Source organism: Pollicipes pollicipes, unplaced genomic scaffold, assembly GCF_011947565.3.
Source record: "Pollicipes pollicipes isolate AB1234 unplaced genomic scaffold, Ppol_2.1 Scaffold_4404;HRSCAF=5182_pilon_pilon_pilon, whole genome shotgun sequence".
NCBI lineage: Eukaryota > Metazoa > Arthropoda > Thecostraca > Pollicipedomorpha > Pollicipedidae > Pollicipes > Pollicipes pollicipes.
In genome coordinates, this window is record NW_023596484.1 from 74,992 (window position 1) to 91,882 (window position 16,891).

Genomic DNA, 16,891 nt, shown 5'->3' on the forward strand with positions numbered 1-16,891 from the left:
CAATTGACATGATGCTGTGAGTTTAAGGACGCGTTGACGTCTGTGCTCGGTCTGCAGCACAAGTGACCGATGTTTAGCCGATACAGGTGGCTCAGTTCTCCCTCCACAACTGACCGATGTTGGGCTGGTGCAGGTGGTCCAGTACCCCTACACAACTGACCGATGTTGAGCTGGTACATGTGGCCCAGTCCCCCTCCACAACTGACCGATGTTTGGCCGATACAGGTGGCTCAGTCCCCCCTCCACAACTGACCGATGTTGAGCTGGTGCAGGTGATCCAGTCCGGTGGTGGCCTTGCTGGAGGATGGTGAGCGGCGCTATATAGGGCCCCTTGTACCGCCCCCGCACATAGTCCTGCACGTTGCCCAGACACAGCTCCAGCGCGATGTAGCGGAAGTCGCGGTCCTTCTCCATGTAGAAGTACCTGGGGCGGGTCAGGACGGCGTCAGTCAGCGGCGATACTGCCTGGGCCCGCCGCACGGCACACGCCGCCGGACACCGCAACTGGAGCCAGGCAAGTGCCAGCAAAAGTGTGTCCTTGTGTCATTGGGGCTTTACGACGCATTCAGCTGCTGAGATGTGGCGTCGCCTGCCTCTCACCCTGGCAGGAAGGGCGGGCACCGTGGGGAATCGAACTCCCTAGCTCTGGTTCCCCAAACGTCCAGTGGTTAACGCAGACGCGTTAACGCGGACGCTGACCTGATGGTCTTCTTGCGTCAGCTCCGCTGACCTGACGACCCTGGGTGCCAGCCTCACTGTCCTGATGACCCTGGGTCATCCGTCCACCGCCCAGCTGACCCTGGAGTGTCAGTGTCACTGACCTGATGACCTCGGTGTGTCAGTCCCACTGACCTGATGACGTTGGGGTGCTCATCCGACTCCCTGAGCAGCGCCACCTCTCGGTCGGCGATCGTGACGTTGTTCGCCAGCAGCCGCTTCACTGCTACGTGACGGCCGTCGAACCAGCCCCTGTAGGTCAGTTCAGGTCAGGTCAGGTCAGGTAAGCTGCGACGGCGGTCAACTCAGGCTGTCTGGCGCGGTCCGGTCGTGATCAGACTGAGCACGGCCGCGCGGTCAGGTCCAGACAAGTCGGGGTGCTGGACGCGTCGGTCAGGTTCGGACAGGTCGGGGTGCTGGACGCGTCAGTCAGGTTCGGACAGGTCGGGTGCTGGACGCGTCGACGAGGTCCGGCTTTGACACGGAACGGTGACGCGGTGGGACTCCGGTGTTTGCCAGGCCAGGTCAAGGTGGGGTCATGAAACGGGACGGGACGGGACGGGACGGACGGGACGGGACGGGACGGGACGGGACGGGACGGGACGTCCCGTCCCGTCCCGTCCCGCTCCCCGTCCCGCTCTTCGTCCCGCCCAACCCCGCCCGTCCCGTCCCCCCCTCGCCCCACTACGTTTACTCACTGGAAGACGCGCGTGCCCCCGCAGCCCTCGCCGATGCAGGCGTTCGAGTCAAAGGCGATCTTCCCGACGCGGACGATGCCGTCCTCCAGCTGCTCGAAGTCAGCCTCTACGCGACGTTGGGCCCCCGTCGGCCGCTGAGACGGCCGACGAGACGGCCGCTGAGACGACCGACTAGACAGTCGCTGAGACGACCGACGAGACGACCGTTGAGACCGTTCCTGGCGGGGCCAGGGGCGACGATTGGGCGGCGCGGGGCGTCACACGGGCGTCAAACCGCGCTCACAAGAGAGTCAGCCGCGTTGATACGGGAGTCAAACTGGAGTAACATGACATCAAACCGGGGTCTGACCCTCCCCCTCCACGCCCCAGGAGAGTCAAACAGAGGCCAGACAAGGGCCAAGCCCGACTCAGGGTCATACACGGATAGGCTGAACTTCTACATGAGACGAACGTGCCGACAGGGACGTGCAGTGGTCAGGGGAAATCAGACAGAGGTTCAAGTTCAGGCACGCAAGTGAATGATCAGACAGATCACAAAGGACCGAGGTTACACGGGCGTCGGCCAGGAGAGGATTCCACAGAGTGAGCCAGAGGATCAGGAGATCACGAACGAGGCATCCCCACGTACAGGGTTCACACAAACACACATGAGCCGCAGGAAACCTCAGGACCGGGACACCGCCCCCAGCAGGTCCCCGGAGTGGGCTGACAGTCCGAGAGTATGGCGGTACTGCCATGGAACAGGTGGTGCCACTGTGTCGGGTGGGTAAAGCTGGTCAGCAGCCACTCATGCCGTCCTTCTCAGACGAAGAGGATTAACGTCAACAACAGGTTGCAGGCATATTCCAGGCTAACGATCTCAGATACTACTCAGGTTAAAGGAAAGCATGGGTCTACCAGTGCAAAAGCTTCAGGCACTTCTTTACTTCTATCTATCCTACACCGGCGCACACACTGCGATGGAAGCTCAAATATACATTTCTAACACATACAAAAAAAGCCAACACAACGCCAAACGATCGACGGGACCTTCGCCCGTACGCCAGTCCGATGGCGTAGGCCAACAACCCTCGGTCAGCGAGCTCCCCTCCCCTCCCCCCCCCCCTCCTCCACGGCCTCGAGTCTCTCGCACCGCACCAGTACCCGTACCTGTCGTCGGCGCAACGCCAGCGCTAGCGCCGCCAGCGCCAGCACCGTCAGCACGAACAGCGCGCGCTGCGTGGCGGCCGAGGTCACCGCGTCGGCCGACCCCGTCAGGTCAGAGATCAGCGCCGCCCACTCGCCGGCCGACAGCAGGAATGTGACGTTGAACAAGCGCGCCTGGCGGCAGGGGTCAGGGGTCAGCACCAGGGGAAGCGCATCATCGTGGGTCGGAATGTGTGCACCTGGCGGCACGGGTCAGGGGTCAACACCATTGGCAGCGGGTCATCGTGGATCAAAACGTACGCACCTGGCGGCAGGGGTCAGGGGTCAACACCAGGGGCATCGGGTCATCGTGGGTCAAAACGTGCACACCTGGCGGCAGGGGTCGGGGGTCAACACCAGGGACATCGGGTCATCGTGGATCAAAACGTGCGCACCTGGCGGTACGGGTCACGGGTCAACACCAGGGGTAGCGGGTCATCGTGGATCAAAACGTGCGCACCTGGCGGCGGGGGTCACGGGTCAACACCAGGGGCATCGGGTCATCGTCGGTCAGAACGTGCGCACCTGGCGGCAGGGGTCAGGGGTCAACACCAGGGGCAGCGGGTCATCGTCGGTCAGAACGTGCGCACCTGGCGGCAGGGGTCAGGGGTCAACACCAGGGGCAGCGGGTCATCGTCGGTCAGAATGTGCGCACCTGGCGGCAGGGGTCAGGGGTCAACACCAGGGACATCGGGTCATCGTCGGTCAGAACGTGCGCACCTGGCGGCAGGGGTCAGGGGTCAACACCAGGGGCAGCGGGTCATCGTCGGTCAGAATGTGCGCACCTGGTGGCACGGGTCAGGGGTCAACACCAGGGACATCGGGTCATCGTCGGTCCGCGCGGGGAGCAGCAGAAACTGACGCTCAGTCTGGGGTCAGAGGCCATCCCAGAGCGCACCGGGTGACCAGGGATCGGCATGGCGCGGGCGTGAGCGCCGCGACGAGGTCAGAGGCCACCAGGAAGTGCATCAGGTCAACAACGGTCATCACGGGTGCAGCAGTTCAGCAGATCAGTCCTATGCAGCAGGCCAAACCACGGTAGACGAACACATTTACACATATGGCCTGTTGTGATTGATAGACTGTTACTGTACGCTGCGCTTGCACTGCTGGCGCGTACCATCACTGTGACGTCCGCCATAGGGTTCTCAGACTGGTTGCCGCCTATTAAATACCAGGCAGCACGACGCTTGACCGCGGGTCTGAGGATCCCAGCCGCCCTCTGACCACACCACTCGCTCCCCGGTCACTGTTAACCCGCGGCCACAGAGACACACTTTTAATCGTGTTATCTAGGCCCAGCACAAGAATCCACAGTACCGTCGATAACAGGCAGCAGCACAGAGCTGCGCGCGATGAAACCACGTGACGTCCGTAACGGACTCCAGAGCCAGAGCCGGGATCGGCGCCCCGGGAATATGTGCGGCTAACGGATTTGTTGTTACCAACGGGCGGGTCATAGTGAAATGATAAACTCACTTGAGTTTCGCTTCGGTAGGGTTGCCTAGGGCACATCACAATGATCTTGGGACAAGGTCAGAGGTCATCAGAGGTCATCAAATGTTAGCTGATGGTGATTTGGGTTTTGCTGATGCTGATGATGATTTGGGAACTCGCTCCTCCAGCTCATGTCTTATGGTAAAGGGTCCAATTCGCATACAGTGTGCTCATAAAATACCTGTGTTTTCGAGAGTGGTTGTCCTTAAAAGCTGCCGAGTGTGTTGCTGACTGTATGGAAATCATGTGGGGTCTGGTTGTTGGTAAAACCAGGCAACAAATGGCTTTGAATGTCATTCTGCAACGTTTGGTAACGTTTGGTTCGAATACATGTGATCGTACCATTAAAATTCTTATTCTGCCATACGTGATATTCGCATGAATTGATAGGACATTCGCACAATCGCCTGTCATGTTCGTCACAAGCTGGACTTGTCGATTGATGTCGAGGCCGTCCGTTTCACCTGATGCAGGGTTTACCGTGTGGGGCGTGTGCTGCACCCACGGGTTGCCGTAGAACGCGTGTTTGACTGGCACAGTAACAGGGATGGCACGCCATGGCCCACCGAGCGAGTGGCGAGCCCCGCGGTGTTCACCCGGTGAGGGTGTGTCGTGCGGTGATCATGTCACGCGCAGCGGAGCACAGTCGAGTGGCCACCGCCACCGCGTCCTGGCGATCCGTGCGGCGCCACGAACGAGCTCTGGCGTCTCTCCGTCACTGCCCGTCTCTCTGAATACATACAGACGCTGAGGGGCGTATTCGTTGCGATCACTTCAGCTAAGGCGACCACGAACGAGGTGACACAGGACGGACCGCGCGAGATCATTCTAGCCGTCGCCAAGCGTGAGCGCAGATCCGTTTCGCGTGTGGAGACCGAGTCACGTCCGCCGCCAGACGGCCGAGCGGCTTGAACGCGGAGTTCCCAGCTGCATGCGCCGTCAACGTATGCCGCCCACAAAGGAATGCGACGCCCGCGCGCATCGCATGCTGCTAAACAGGCCCGGGTGGACTGCAGGTGCTTGCCCGGAAACATCGCTCGGTGGCATTGATGAGGCGCGTGACATTGGTTACCAGCGCCGTGTGCGGCCAGAGTGGCTGCCACACCGTTGGCCGGGCGATGATTGTATAATGATGATGATGGTACGATATTTTTTGGTTAACTGATCATAATGCGTGCAGTACGTTGAGTGTCGATGATGCTCGGCCGTGATTCGGGTGTGCGGTGCGCCGGCTACTGTGGTTGATTTACGCCTCGGATTGCTACAGGCGGCGTCACCGACGTCCAAAGTATATGTATCGATGAAAGATCGAATCCAGAGCACCGCTGAAGTCGACCGCGGAGGAAAGCTCGTAGTCTGCCTCCGTCTCTCGAGGCGTCGCGACAAACCGCACGGCTGAAGCCAGCCGCACACACAGCGCCATGAATGTCGCGTTTATTCGCCTCAGGTGATGGACCAGCACGTCTGGCCGCCGTTGGGCCGCGCGACGTCGACGTCCCGTGACGTCACATGTCACGTGGGCCGCAGACATAAGGCGGCGATTGCCGCTATCGCAGTAGACATGACCGCTTGCGAGGGCACCTCCACCAGCCGTCGCACCGGGATCGGAGAGCGGCCTTATCGGCCCTATCGGCCTTATCTGGCGCAGGCCAATGGTGACCGCCTGATCGGCGTGGGGGAATTTAAATGTCCAGAGCTCGGTGAATTCCTTCAATGCTTGTCTTTACGACTCGTAGGCACAATTTTGTGACAGTTGCGGCAATTATTACAAACAATTCACTCGGATGTGCAACGCCTACTTGGCTTGCGTGGCTAGACCTTCGAATATAATGCACATGTCAACCCATTACGCACCGGAAACGGCGACGGGTCGGATCCCTATCCCGCTAGGCATCACCCACACAGCGCGTCGAAAAACCACCAACGGCCGGCGGCCGCGATCCCCGCCGCGCGTGCCACACCACGCGATGCTCGAATGTGACCAGGAGGGCGGACTGGCGCCCGGCCACTCTACAGCACGCGGGCTCGCTGGAATACAAAACCCATCGCCCCTGTACACGACAGGCACCAAAACACGCACCGCGAGAGGCAATGAAGGACGTCAAGAACGCGCACACACACACGCACGCACGTCAGCGTTGTAAGGCACCCACGATCCACAGTCGTTTAAAAACACTCCACGCGTTGTAGTGGATTCAAAACGCACCCAGCGCGCTACAGGGAATGCAGACAATTTGAGCTTGCACAGCCAGTACCGGCTCCATCTGCCATCCTCTGACGGCCGCACGAAACACATTGCCCAAGTGGGTTCGCAGCTCCCGCCATCCCACGTCCTGAATGGCGGGTAGATGGCGCCATCTACCGTCCTCCCGGTCACTACCAGCTAAAACCGTGGCGCCATAAACAGCCTCCACCCAACACTAGACTCGGGCGGTAAAGCACTCGCGTTCAGCGGCGGCGCGCGCTCAACTATGTCTGCGAGCGCGCCAACAGTGATGGAGCTCCACACCAAACACACACACGTAAAACACACAGCTGGAGAGATTCCACGTCCAGCCGCCGGCGCTAGGCCCGGTCCGCCCAGGAGGCCATCGGATTGCGCCGCGCCCCTGACGGCCGCCTGCTGAGCGGTCACCACGGCCTGCCTCACCGCAGCCCCGGCCGGAGGGTCTGTGCGCGCGCGGCGCCGCCGCCGGGGGCGCTGGCGTCGCCGGCGACGGAGCTGGCGTCAGTGGTCACTGCGATGGCGCCACCGTCGCCGACTGCGACGGCGCCAGTCTCGCCGTTGTCAGAGGCCGCGGGAGCGTGGGTGGCGGGTTGGGCTGCCCCATCATCGGCAACGCCGCTACCAAAACCAGCGCCGGCGGCGTCCGCGCCAGTTCCGTCCGCGTCGCCCGCGTCACAGCCGGCGCCGCCCGCGAGGTCGGGGCGAGAGCCGCGTCGCACGATGGCGTCGGCCTCCTCCACCAGGGTGCCGCCCTCCTGGACGATGTCGACCAGTCGGCGGCGCACGCGCTCGCCGATCTCGTCCGACAGCGCGCCCTGCACCTCGCGCGCGTCCGGCTCCCTGGCGGCGGCGGCCATCGGCGGGTCAGTGGAGCAGCTCGCCGGAAGGTGGCGCGCGCTGACAGCCGGCGGTGGACCGGCACAGGTGACAGACCGCTGCGTGTGATGGGCTCGAGTGATGGGCTCGTGAAATGGGCTAGTGTGATGGCTAGTGTGATAGGACTCGTGACATAGGTTCGTGAGATCGGCTCGTGTGACGGGTTTGTGTGATGGGCTCGTGGGATGGGCTCGTGGGATGGGCTCGTGGGATGGGCTCGTGGGATGGGCTCGTGTAATGGGCTCGTTTGATGGGCTCGTTTGATGGGCTTGTGAGATGGGCTCGTGTGATGGGCTTGTGAGATGTGCTCATGTGATGGGCTCGTGAGATGGGCTCGTGTGATGGGCTCGTGAGATGGGCTCGTTTGATGGGCTTGTGAGATGGGCTTGTGGGATGGGCTCGTGAGATGGGCTCGTGTGATGGGCTCTTGAGATGGGCTCGTTTGATGGGCTTGTGTGACGTGCCCGTGATGTGCTCGTGTAATGGGCTTGTGGGACGGGCTCGTGAGATGGGCTCGTGTGATGGGCTCATGAGATTGGCTCGTGTGATGGGCTTGTGTGACGTGCCCGTGATGTGCTCGTGTAATGGGCTTGTGAGATGGGCTCGTGTAATGGGCTCGTGTGATGGGCTCGTGGCGTCAAGTTTCGCAGTTCATTTCGGGTATAACTTGGCATTCTGAACTTATGCCTCTGGGTACTGTGAAGGTATTTTGAAGGATGAAGGAAGGTATTATTTCCAGCAGGAGAATAAAGCGGACATTGGCTGAGAGTTGCAACATATTTCTGTGCAATGATCCCATTTGGTGCAGATGCCACGAGGAGAGCTGTTGCAACTTAATACTCTGCTGAAAGTACCTAAGCTACTTAATCATCAGCTAAACAAAAACCAACCATGGACAGCTTTAGGACGTCCCTGACGCACTCCTGACGTGTCTACAGCCTTCACTCCTCCACCCCCTCCCCGCTGTCGGCCCTCGCCCTCCCCAACATCTCCTCCTCGCTGTCGGCCTTCACCCACTCCATCATCCCCTCCCCGCTCGTGGTCCTCACCCACCCCACCATCTCCCACCGCAAGTGGCCCTTACCCTCCCCACCAACCCCTCCCCGCTGCCGACCCTCACCGGTTGCGAGCGTCCGTCTCCAGCAGAGCGCCGATGAGGGACATGCCCGGCTGGGAGCCGGGCAGCAGGGGGCCGCGCGCCTCCTCGGCGCCGGCGCCGGCGGAGCGCCCGCCGCCACGGCCTCCCCGGCGCGCCGGACGGCGGCGCGGCGACGGCGACGTGCTGGGCGACGGCGAGCGGCGCGCGGGGCTGCGCTGCCACGGCGGCACCGCGTCTGGGTCCGGCTCCTGACGACGGCGGCGACATCTAGTGAGCGGCGACGCGTACCAGCGGTGGTGACATCTAGCGAGGCGCGGCTAAAGTTGGCAGGTTATATCTAGCCAGCCATGGAGGCAGCTGGCTGGGGGTTCCAAGACCCTTGAAGGCAGACGTAGCCAGTTGGCTCGCATGTGGTCAGACAGATCTGTGACTGGCCCGGCGTGTGGCACGTATTCGGCCATACTCCGTGCACTGTCAGCGCGCGGCTCACTCTTGCCTGTCTCCTATCTAAAGAACAATGGCCTTCACTTGCCTGCATGCCCAATGCTGGCCATGGCCTTTGTACGACCTTCAATTGGCCCTAGCCTGCATGGTCCACATTTCACTATGCTCGACCCAGGGCATAGCGTGACCCAGCAGGGACCACCCCGCAGACGACAGCGGACCAGTCGCCGGACTGTCCGCCGCTCCGGCCTGGAGCGGCGATACATAAAGCTCACGATACATCCATCCAGGCGCCCTGCTCACCAGCGTCCAGTCGTACTCGCCGCAGTAGTACTTGCTGAACATGGGCTCGCTGCGCACCGCCTGCGCCGCCGACCACACGTGCGCCAGCAGCCGCGGGAAGCGGCCCGTCCAGTAGCGCACGAACCCGTCCGGGATCGCGCCCAGCGCCAGCCGCGCCTCCTCGCTCAGCTCCCGGTAGTGGTTCCTCTGCCAGGGGGGGGGGGGGGGGTCGTCACGATACGTCCGGCCGGCCGGCCCTCTCCCGCACAGGCCGCTGGTGCCGTCGCCCACGGCTGTGCTTCTTCGCAAGGCAGCCGCCGCTGTAACGGCTGCAGCTGCCACTGGATGCATTGGCTGCGATGGGAACGGTGTCGCAGAGGGTAGAACGCAGGGGGAGGGGCAGCTGGGACGATCCGTACGTGATCACCCCTCTCTGTGACGTGACAGCGCCATCGGACGACTGTGACATCCAACGCAGGCTCGCAAATACCAGGGTGTCACATGCGTGACACATTATGGGTGACACACATGACATAATCATGACACGTGAGTCCCACATGATGGGTGACACATGAGTCATAATCATAACACGTGTATCCCACGTGGCGAGTCACACACGAAACAATAATAACACGTGTGTCTCACATCATGAATCACAACACGTATGTCCCACATGGTGAGCCACATACGAGACATGATCACGACGCCGCGCGCTGTACTCATGCCACCCAGTGCCAAATCGTTACATACGCTACACAGAGGAATTCAGCCATCTCAAATGTAGGCCCAATATTCCAACGACTGCGCGCTAGTTCACACTTCAAGACCCCAGTAGCTCTTGATCCCTAGTATCTATCAACACCGCTGAGGTACGACCCTCCCCCTGACCGGGCTCGGTCGCGGAGTGCCGCGGCCCGATCCGTACCTTGTTGCGGAGCGCGCGCAGCAGGTCGCGGACGCTGGAGCCCCGGTACGAGCGGAACTTGCCGAGGTCGCTGAGCACGAACGGGTCGATGCGCTCCCTCCAGTCGCCGCCCGAGAGCTCCCAGCCGCGCCGCTCCAGCCGGCGCACCAGCTCCGAGTCCGGAGCCTCCTTCTCGATCCGGTCACTCACGTCCTGCCGGCGGCGCGTGGGTCACGGGGTCACGGTCACGGTCACGATCAGGGTCAGGTACGGACTGTCCGGAGGTCAAGGGGTAACAGGTGGTCAGGGTCAGGCGTACTCCGCTAGCGTTACGGGGTCACTGAGAAAGTCACGGTCAGGGTCAGAGTCAGGCGCGGACTGTCCGGAGGTCAAGGGGTAACGGGTGGTCAGCGTCAGGTGTGGTCTGCCACAAGGTCACTGAGAAGGTCACGGCAGGGCGGGGTCGATTAGAGATGTCGTACGGTCGAGGACAGATCCAGTTCAGGTACCGTCCGCCTGGGAGGGGAGGAAGATTGACTCCAGCGGAGAAATGCCTTAGGATTACACCCGCCCATCGCCGAGGTCGCCGAGGTCGCCGAAGTCACGAAATCCCAAGACAGAGGGGTACTCACTACACCTATGGAAGGACAGGAGTCGGAGGAGCACCGGTAGAGACGGCATGCAACCCATGCGGGCGATCAATGTTCATCATCCGCCGCTCGAGGTCAAGCCAACGTGGCCCGGCACATAGGTCTGGTCTAGTCGCGTTATGGACCTTCTTCTGGCAGACACAAGATGCTGCACTCAGTTTAATTGCAACAGCGAACCACGAAAGCTCGCGAAGAAGAATGAAGTGGCAGTCACGCAGCGCGCGGCGGAACAATCTGGGAGAGGTACAGCAGCATTTCAAAACCGCTTTATGAGTACCAAAGGCTTCCATATCTACTCCGGTTCACTTAACAACACCCGTCACCATTTTCGTCAACCAGTGTCGCGATCTCCCACGCCGCATAACGCAACGGAGCCAACGAAAAACAGCCAATGGCGAGCCTCAACCCACATCCTCGCGAGCACGGCCTCCCCACCACCCCCCTCCCCTCGTGCGTGCACGGCCATGGGCCGACCCCGCCAGCCCGGGGGTCGGGCCGCACGGGAGCGGACACCGCCGGCGCTCACCTGGAAGAAGTGCAGCACCTTCTGCGGCGGCCAGAAGAACGGGTGAGCCAGCACGGCCGGCACCAGCGGCCGCTGCTCGGCCGGCGTCGACAGCATGCGTCGGATCAGACACACACCGGTGACGTCCGTCAGGAGGGAGAGGCTGTCGGCAGCGGCGGCGGCGGCGTCAGCGGTGACGCACAGGGCGCGGCGCCATCGGCCCACACCACACGGCTCGTCGGCATTTGCGTATTTGTTAGAACGGCTTTGGGCTACTAGTTCACCGCTCCTCACATTAATTTGCATCCACTGATCTTTTTCGTTATCATAGCCGTCGCCATTCTTCCGGGTAACATTCGCGTAAGTCCAGGAAAACAAATCAAAGATGCTTGAATCTTTCAATTATCTTTCACTACGACCTACCCGCAACCAGTCTATACTTGACCACCCTTCTCTCAACGTCGATTGCCAAAAGCGCATAAAATGCCCCTAAATGCACCAGAGATCGGATTTAGCTCAATACCTGGACCAGCCACAGAGATCCCGTGCACGGCTGACACGTACTCCGGGGAGAGAAAGGGCGGGGGGAGCTGACCTGTACTCGCCGCTGAGGATATTGTACTGGCGTCTGAACGACTCGCCGAACGGGTGGTGGCCGCCGCTCATCACGTAGTAGAAGACGCAGCCCAGGGAGAACACGTCCACGGAACACGTCTGAGGACGGGGGCGGGCGTCGTGGGGTCACAGAATGGCCCGGGTCACACTGCATGGCAACCCAAGGCCGGGCCAAGGTCCTAACACGTCTGTCTGCCCCGCCCGTCTGCGCCGGAGGGGCCGGGGCACAGGCCGGGTCAAGGTCGGGGCCACGGACCACAAGGATGTTACTAGACGGCGGCGACTCACGTCCGTGACAATCGCCTGAGACGCTCCCTGTCCGCCTGGGTCAGGGACCGTCCGTCCCGAGCGGCGGGACACGGACACAGGCCGAAGGCGTGTCAGCTGAACCAGGCCACCCTTCGGTTCATCCATCCCTCCGCCCTGCCCTGCCCTGCCCTGCCCTGCCTGCCCTGCCCTGCCCTGCTCTGCCCTGCCCTACCCTGCCCTGCCCTGTCCTGCCCTGCCCTGTCCTGTCCTACCCTGCCCTGGTTTTCCCTGCGCCCCACACTCACCGCGCGCCCCTCTCCGTCGGCCATCTCCGGCGCGATCCAGCCCTCGGTGCCGGCCACGCCCGAGCGGCGCGAGAACGACACGCGCCCGCGCGACAGCTTCTTGCACAGGCCGAAGTCGGAGATCATGGCCACCGCCTGGCCGCCACTGCGCGCCGCCAGCAGCACGTTGTGAGGCTTGATGTCGCGATGAACTGCGGAAGGCGGAGAGAGGAAAGGGGGTCAGCTGGCGCCGGGGGGACGGCAGGGGCGGTGTCGTGGCTAGGGCGCCGCTGCGGCAGGTGAGCGGTGTTATCACTAACACTCATAGCTCACTCAAGGCAGAGACACATACTTATCAAGTGATTCAGAACTCAATCGGTTGTAATCCCCATCGGCCCACCTTTGTGACGTAGGGGATTTGCGGCCGAGGACGGCGTGCCCGTCTCATCGCAGTTCTTCCATCCCCGATCTTATCTTAACACGTACAGCAGCCAGCCCAACCGCGCCGCGACCGGATAACGTTGGTCATAACGGTGTGAGTTCAAGGACGCGTCAACGTCTGTGCTCGGTCTGCAGCAAAACTGACCGATTTTGAGCTGGTGCAGGTGTCCCAGTCTCCCCCCTCCACAACTGACCGATGTTGAGCTGGTGCAGGTGTCCCAGACACCCTCCCCCTCCACAACTGACCGATGTTGAGCTGGTACAGGTGGCCCAGTCCCTCACAACTGACCGATGTTGAGCTGGTGCAGGTGGCCCAGTCCGGCGGTGGCCTGCTTGAGGATGGCGAGCGGCGCTATATCGGGCCCCTCGTACCGCCCCAGCACGTAGTCCTGCACGTTGGACAGGCACAGCTCCAGCGCGATGTAGCGGAACTGGCGGTCCTGCTCCATGCAGAAGTACCTGGGGCGGACGGACGGCGTCAGCCAGCGACGACACCGCCCAGGCCCGCCGCAGGGCACCCACTCCGGACACCGCAACCAGCGCCAGGCGAATACCAACGACAGTATGTCGTTGGTTTGCAAGTGCCAGCAAAAGTGCGTCATTGTGTCACTGGGGCTTTACGACACACTCAGCTGCTGAGATATGGCGGCGCCTGCCTCTCATCCTGGCAGGAAGGGCGGGTACCGCAAGGAGTCGAACCCCGTACCTCTGGCTTTCCAGACGCGCTGAGGTTAACGAAGACGCGTTAACCACTACATCGCCGCCCCCCCCCCCCCCCCCCCCCTCCTCCCTGCCACACATAACGAACGACGACATCTTGACACGGACGGCGGGTCAGCCGCGCCTCCATACTCCAGACCTGATGGCCCTGGGACCTCCGTATGGGAGGTCAAGCAAAGGTCATCGGGTGAGGTCGGTGAGCAGCCAACCGGTAACACTCCGTGACCGGCCGTGACCCCGTGACCTGGTGACGTCCACTGTCTCACTGACCTGATCACTGACCTGAACACGACGAGATGTCAGTTCATCGCACCTGATGACCTTGGGGCACCAGTTGCACTGACCTGATGACCCCGGTGTACCAGTCTCACTGTCTTGATGACCCTGGTGTGTCATTCTCACCGACCTGATGGCCTTGCTGTGTCAGCTCCATTGACCTGACGACCCTGGGTGCCAGCCCCACTGACCTGATAACCCTGGGGCATCCGTCCACCGCCCAGCTAACCCTGGAGTGTCAGTTCCACCGACCTGATGACCTCGGTGTCAGTTCCACTGACCTGATGACGTTGGGGTGCTGATCCGACTCCCTGAGCAGCGCCACCTCTCGGTCGGCGAACGTGAAGCAGTCCGGCAGCAGCCGCTTCACTGCCACATCACGGCCGTCGAACCAGCCCCTGCAGGTCAGGTCAGGTCAGGTCAGGTCAGGTGAGCTGCGACGGCAGTCAGGTGAGCTGCGACGGCGGTCAGGTCAGGCGGACTGGCGCGGTCCAGTCCGGTCAGACTGAGCACGGCCGCGCGGTCGGGTCAGGTCAGGTCAGGTGGAGCTGCGACGGCGGTCAGGTCAGGCGGTCTGGCGCGGTCCGGTCGTGGTCAGATTGAGCACAGCCGCGCGGCCAGGTCCGGACAGGTCGGGGTGCTGGACGCGTCGCACTTGGTCCGGTTGTGACACGGAACGGTGACGCGGTGGGATTCCGGAGTTTGCCAGGCCGGGTCAAGGCGGGGTCATGAAAAATGCTCAGATCGGACGACAGCCTGGTGCAGCTGTGCTCATGTCCTCGGTGAGTCAGGTCAGGTCGTGACCTGGTCTATCATATTCGGGTCGAATCACATCACGTGAGGTGACGTCAATCGACAGGTGGTCAGATCCCAGCAGGGCGCACCGCGGCTTGTTTCCAGATGTTCCTTGCATGTCATAGCTCATGGATCATACCTGATTACATGCATAGATGAGGCAGTAGTATAAGCCTCATTCCTCGCAGAAAAACCAGGAGAATGGACATATAGTTGGGTTGGGGTAAGCTGTCTCCTAGTCTTTCTCCGAGGACTAAGGCTTATACTATAACTGTCTTATCTATGTTAATAATGTTCCTCACTAATGAGATGAACAACCTACGGGTTACATGCACTTAACCTTGAGGGAATGACGATTTTGCAGGACAAATTGAAGAGAAACAGCCAATGATACATTGCAATGGAAATCGAATAGCACCCGCATACCGACTGTCGACGAGAGAAGAGTTCAACAAGCTCATGCGGAAGCACGTCCGTCTGTGTGTGGAACAGCCCACACGGCTTTTCAGCACCACGCCGTGGGCATTGTGCTGTACTACACTGACGCCACCGGCGCTGGATCCATCAGTAACGCATATCATCACTGCATCACCCAGCGTCACCACCTCGTGCAGACTGGGATGTAAACTTGGAAAACCGCTAGCGAGCCCCAAACGGCCCGCGGCGGCTGCCAACCGGGCGCGCCCACCACGCCACGGCCGTTCACTCACTCGTTGGCGGCGTCCGTCGAGAGATGTCTGGTCATCCGGCCACGGCGCGCTGGTGACAGCGGTCAGCATACAGACGGCCACGACATCATCACCCCGCCCCGACCCGGACCCGGACCCGGCCCCGGCCCCGGCCCCGGCCCCGTCCCGTCCCGTCCCGTCCCGTCCCGTCCCGTCCCGTCCCGTCCCGTCCCGTCCCGTCCCGTCCCGTCCCGTCCCGTCCCGTCCCGTCCCGTCCCGTCCCGTCCCGTCCCGTCCCGCTTACTCACTTGAAGACGAACGTGCCCTCGCAGCCCTTGCCGATGCAGGCGTCCGAGTCGAAGGCGATCTTGCCGACGCGGACGACGCCGTCCTCCAGCTGCTCGAGGTCGGCCGTCACGTGACGTTGGGAGCCGCGCGAGCCCGTGCTGTCGGCGCCCGAGGCCGGCCCCGTCGGCCACGACGGCCGCTGAGACCGGTCCTGACGGGGTCAGGCGCGACGGTCAGGCGGCGCAGGGCGTCACACGGGCGTCAAACCGCGCTCATAAGGGAGTAGAACCGCGCTGCCAAGGGAGTCGAACCGGAGTAACGTGTGATCGAACCTGGGTCTGACCCCTCCCCCCCCCAACAGATGCCAGATAGGGGCCACACTATGCTCAGGGTCATAAACGGACAGGCTGGAGGTCTGCAGGGGATAAAAGTTCAGACAGAGGATGTAAAGTGGTCAGGGGAGATCAGACAGAGGTTCAAGTTCAGACACGCAAGCGAAGGATAAGACAGACCACAAAGGACCGGAGCCACACGGGGCTCGGCCAGGACAGGATCACACAGAGTCAGCCAGAGGATCAGGAGATCGCGAACGAGGCATCCCCAAGTACAGGGTTCACACAAACACACATGAGCCGCAGGAAACCTCAGGACCGGGACAGCGCCCCCAGCAGGTCCCCGAAGTGGGCCCACAGTTCAAGGGTGTGCCAGTGCTGTCATGGAGCAGGTGATGCCGCTGGGTCGGGTGGGCAAAGATGGTCGACAGCCTGCTCATGCCCCCCTTCCCAGCCGCACAGGATTGTCACCAACAACAGGTCTCTTGTATATTCCGGGGCAAAGATCCGATACTATTCGGGTTAAAGGATAGCATGGGTCTACCAGTGCATCAGCTTCAAGCACTTCTTTACTTCTATCTATCCTGCACCGGCGCACACACTGCGAGGGAAGCTCAAATATACATATCTAACACCTACAAACAACGCCCGCACAAGGTCAAACAATCAGAGGGATCTCCATCCAGACGCCAGCCCCACGGAGAAGGTCAACAACCCTCAGTTCGCGAGCCCGCCCACGGCCTCGCGTCTCCCGCGCCGCAGCAGCGCCCGTACCCGTCGTCGGAGCAACGCCAGCGCCAACGCCGCCAGCGCCAGCACCGTCAGCACGAACAGCGCGCGCTCGGTGGCGGCCGAGGTCACCGGGTCGGCCGACCCCGTCAGGTCAGAGATCAGCGCCGCCCACTCGCCGGCCGATAGCAGGAATGTGACGTTGAACGTGCGCACCTGGCGGCAGGGGTCAGAGGTCAGCACCATGGGCAGGGGGTCATCGTGGGTCAGAACGTGCGCGCCTGGTGGCACGGGTCAGGGGTCAACACCAGGGGCAGCGGGTCATCGTGGGTCCGCGCGGGGAGGAGCTGAAACCGACGTTCGGTTTGGGGTCAGAGGTCATCCCAGAGCGCGCCGAGTGACCAGGGATC

The 16,891-nt window shown here is 61.8% G+C and overlaps 1 protein-coding gene across 1 annotated transcript in view; it reads right to left on the reverse strand.

The window, feature by feature from the left end:
* The window catches only part of LOC119097789 (serine/threonine-protein kinase/endoribonuclease IRE1), a 39,224-nt gene that overhangs the window by 7,643 nt on the left and 14,690 nt on the right, over positions 1-16,891 (reverse strand). Inside the window, exons 11-26 of the mRNA XM_037220760.1 lie at positions 16,527-16,697; positions 15,441-15,631; positions 13,951-14,067; positions 12,963-13,132; positions 12,254-12,444; positions 11,680-11,798; positions 11,106-11,247; positions 9,951-10,142; positions 9,047-9,232; positions 8,471-8,547; positions 7,001-7,164; positions 2,996-3,060; positions 2,699-2,735; positions 1,416-1,521; positions 853-969; positions 299-424 (exon numbers count right to left, since the gene is read on the reverse strand). Coding sequence (XP_037076655.1) covers positions 299-424; positions 853-969; positions 1,416-1,521; positions 2,699-2,735; positions 2,996-3,060; positions 7,001-7,164; positions 8,471-8,547; positions 9,047-9,232; positions 9,951-10,142; positions 11,106-11,247; positions 11,680-11,798; positions 12,254-12,444; positions 12,963-13,132; positions 13,951-14,067; positions 15,441-15,631; positions 16,527-16,697 — 2,171 coding nt within the window. The remainder of the gene's footprint in view (positions 1-298; positions 425-852; positions 970-1,415; positions 1,522-2,698; positions 2,736-2,995; positions 3,061-7,000; positions 7,165-8,470; positions 8,548-9,046; positions 9,233-9,950; positions 10,143-11,105; positions 11,248-11,679; positions 11,799-12,253; positions 12,445-12,962; positions 13,133-13,950; positions 14,068-15,440; positions 15,632-16,526; positions 16,698-16,891) is intronic.